We start from the raw sequence: 2,618 nt of genomic DNA, 5'->3' as shown, positions 1-2,618 counted from the left end.
TGGAGGCACCTCTGTGTATCAATTTTTTGAAGCAACATAAATTATACACACATCATCAAAGCGTATATTGGCAATGCTTAACATTTAAAGGAATCCTACAGTGAATCATTTATCTCCTTTGAAAATATACATAGGTTTTCAAAGACTGGCTACAACTCTGGGCACATAAACTAGAGTCAAAGATTTCTCAAGTAAAAGAGAATCTCAACCTCATTCTACTGTGGGCTTTCCTTCCCAGACTGACAGCTGACACCCCCTCCTCAGTCTCCTTACATATCTGAAACCTTCCCTGCAACACAAGAGGCACTTTTATTAAGTGAAGCATCTATTAAAACTCTAAACCCAGAGTAGAATTTGCTGAACAAAGTAATAACACTAGCCTAATAGGCATTACCTGTATTTTTTTCCTTTAATATAAAAGTATAACTACAGTAGTCCAATGTACAAATACAAAAAAATTCTCATACTAAAAAATGTACCATAATACTGTACATACAAAAACTGTTCAACAAGAATGATTTAAATATATCTGTTCTTCTCCAGATCTGGAAGACACAAATGTAAAGTTCTGCCACTGTATTATTGCTGAGAACATGTGCCCAGGAACACTGTGTTTCCCTCTCTCTCCCCCTCTTCCCAGTCCCGCCTTCAGAGTCCCCTGAGCTTGGATCATGAGCCAACAGCATCCCTGAAGATAACCAGAGCCAAATGTTTACTCAATGGAAGTCATTATTCAGTGAGCCGTTGCTTACCATAAACTATGAAAAGCACAAGTTTAAGCCCAGCCAAGATTAAATCCAGACGGAGGTCTTTGCATCCCCTGATTTGCTACTGGCACTGCTTTTGTTGGACCCCACTTTGGCTCTTTTTTCCCGGGGACCATGGGGGTTATTTTGGTGAGTGTAGGCTTGGATGGCTAGATCCAAGCGTTCCTGAGCCATTCTGATCTCCCGCTGAAGAGTCTCCAGGTCAGCTGGGAGGTTCTCCTCATGGCTGCCATACTGCTGTTCCTGGGCAATGTTGGCCTTGTTTTGCTTGTAGGCAATCTTAGCATTGGACAGTTCGGTGTACTGGATCTGATCTGGTTTGACAGCAATGTTATAGCCAGGGGGAGCAGATGGTGTATTCCAAGTGAAAGGATAATTATAAGCACCCGGATCTTCCAGTTCCCTCCTTTTACTGTTTAGTGAGTCTCGAATGGTCCCAAACCCTAAATGAAGCATCTCCCAAATGTTAAGCAATAGGCAAAGGCCTGTAACACCATACATTATCAGAAGGAAGATGGTTTTCTCAGTAGGTCTAGAAATAAAGCAGTCTATCTTATGCGGACAAGGAAGTCTGCTGCACACATAAAATGGGTGGACTTGGAAGCCATACAGAAAATACTGCCCTATCAGAAAACCCAGCTCAAACACGGTCCTTGCCAGCAACTGCAGCACATAGATTTTCATGAGCCCATCCTCACGAATCCGCCGTCGGCCATCATGCTTGGGTTTAGGTTGGCTCTGCTCTTTATTTACTTTTTCACTTTCTAATTCCAATTCTGGATACATCATGGGATCCTCTTCATGGTCCTCTTCTGTTTCTTCCAGAGCACGGTGCTGTTTCCAACGCATTGCATAGGGTTTGCTCCGAGCTGCCTTCTTGTCTGCTTCACCATGCTCCATTTTGGCAATCTTATGAATGGCATAGCCCAGGTACATCACTGAGGGGGTTGCCACCAGGATGATCTGGAACACCCAGAAGCGCACATGGGAAAGGGGTGCAAAGGCATCGTAGCAGACATTCTCACAGCCTGGTTGCTCTGTGTTGCACACAAATTTGCTCTGCTCGTCATAATAGATGGACTCTCCTCCTACAGCTGTAAGGACAATCCGGAAGATAATCAAAATAGTGAGCCATATCTTCCCCACGAATGTGGAGTGGTTGTGGATCTCCTCTAGCAGGCGAGTCAGGAAGCTCCAACTCATGGTGATTGAACTGATTTGCCCTGATAAAAATGGAAAAACACCAAAGGAAAATAAATATTAACACTATAACAATTTAGTTTTTTATTTATGATATCTCTAGGAACCACTTCTCGGCATACTTAAAATCTAACTTCAAGGGTCAAGTTGGAACAAGTATTCCAGTATGAAAAATAAGGCACAGGTGTAGCTCTTCCACCCAGTCATGGCAAGTTCATCCCTGAGAACATAAGGGGAAAGTTTGGGTTGGACTCCATTGTGAAGAGGTAGCTTACCTTGTAATGAATGCTCTTTAGGAAACACATTTTGGAACATGTGACAAAGTGTTAATGGGAATTAGGAGATGGTACAGCTGCAAATAACTGGCAATGATCACGAACCAAAACCAAAGATAGAAAGAAACTAAGAAAACACTCATTTCCTAGCTAGACTGTATAACAGCAGATTCTAAGATTCTGGTTTTGCTTAAAAGCCCATAGTGACAAATTATATTTCTGTATTTATGGTAGGCATTAAAAATGTCTGCTGAATTGAATTGTGAGGATAGTAAATCCAATCACTAGGCAAATACATTTAAAACAACATTTGAAAGGTTAGTTTTATTCTGAAAATCTCAGATCTATGTCCAGAATCCTGCTAAAAACTATCTAA

General features: G+C 41.6%; 1 protein-coding gene across 1 annotated transcript; it reads right to left on the bottom strand.

The window, feature by feature from the left end:
• Positions 1-791: 791 nt before the first annotated feature.
• GJC1 (gap junction protein gamma 1) lies at positions 792-2,106 on the bottom strand. Its single transcript, XM_004374288.2, has one exon. It carries the CDS (start codon positions 1,968-1,970, stop codon positions 792-794), a length of 1,179 nt encoding a protein of 392 aa, XP_004374345.1. The 5' UTR covers positions 1,971-2,106.
• Positions 2,107-2,618: the final 512 nt, after the last annotated feature.

The sequence above is a fragment of the Trichechus manatus genome, unplaced genomic scaffold (genome assembly GCF_000243295.1).
Source record: "Trichechus manatus latirostris isolate Lorelei unplaced genomic scaffold, TriManLat1.0 scaffold00028, whole genome shotgun sequence".
In the NCBI taxonomy this organism is placed as follows: Eukaryota; Metazoa; Chordata; class Mammalia; order Sirenia; family Trichechidae; genus Trichechus; species Trichechus manatus.
Note: the sequence above shows the minus strand (reverse complement) of the source record. Positions and strands in the feature narration are given on the sequence as shown.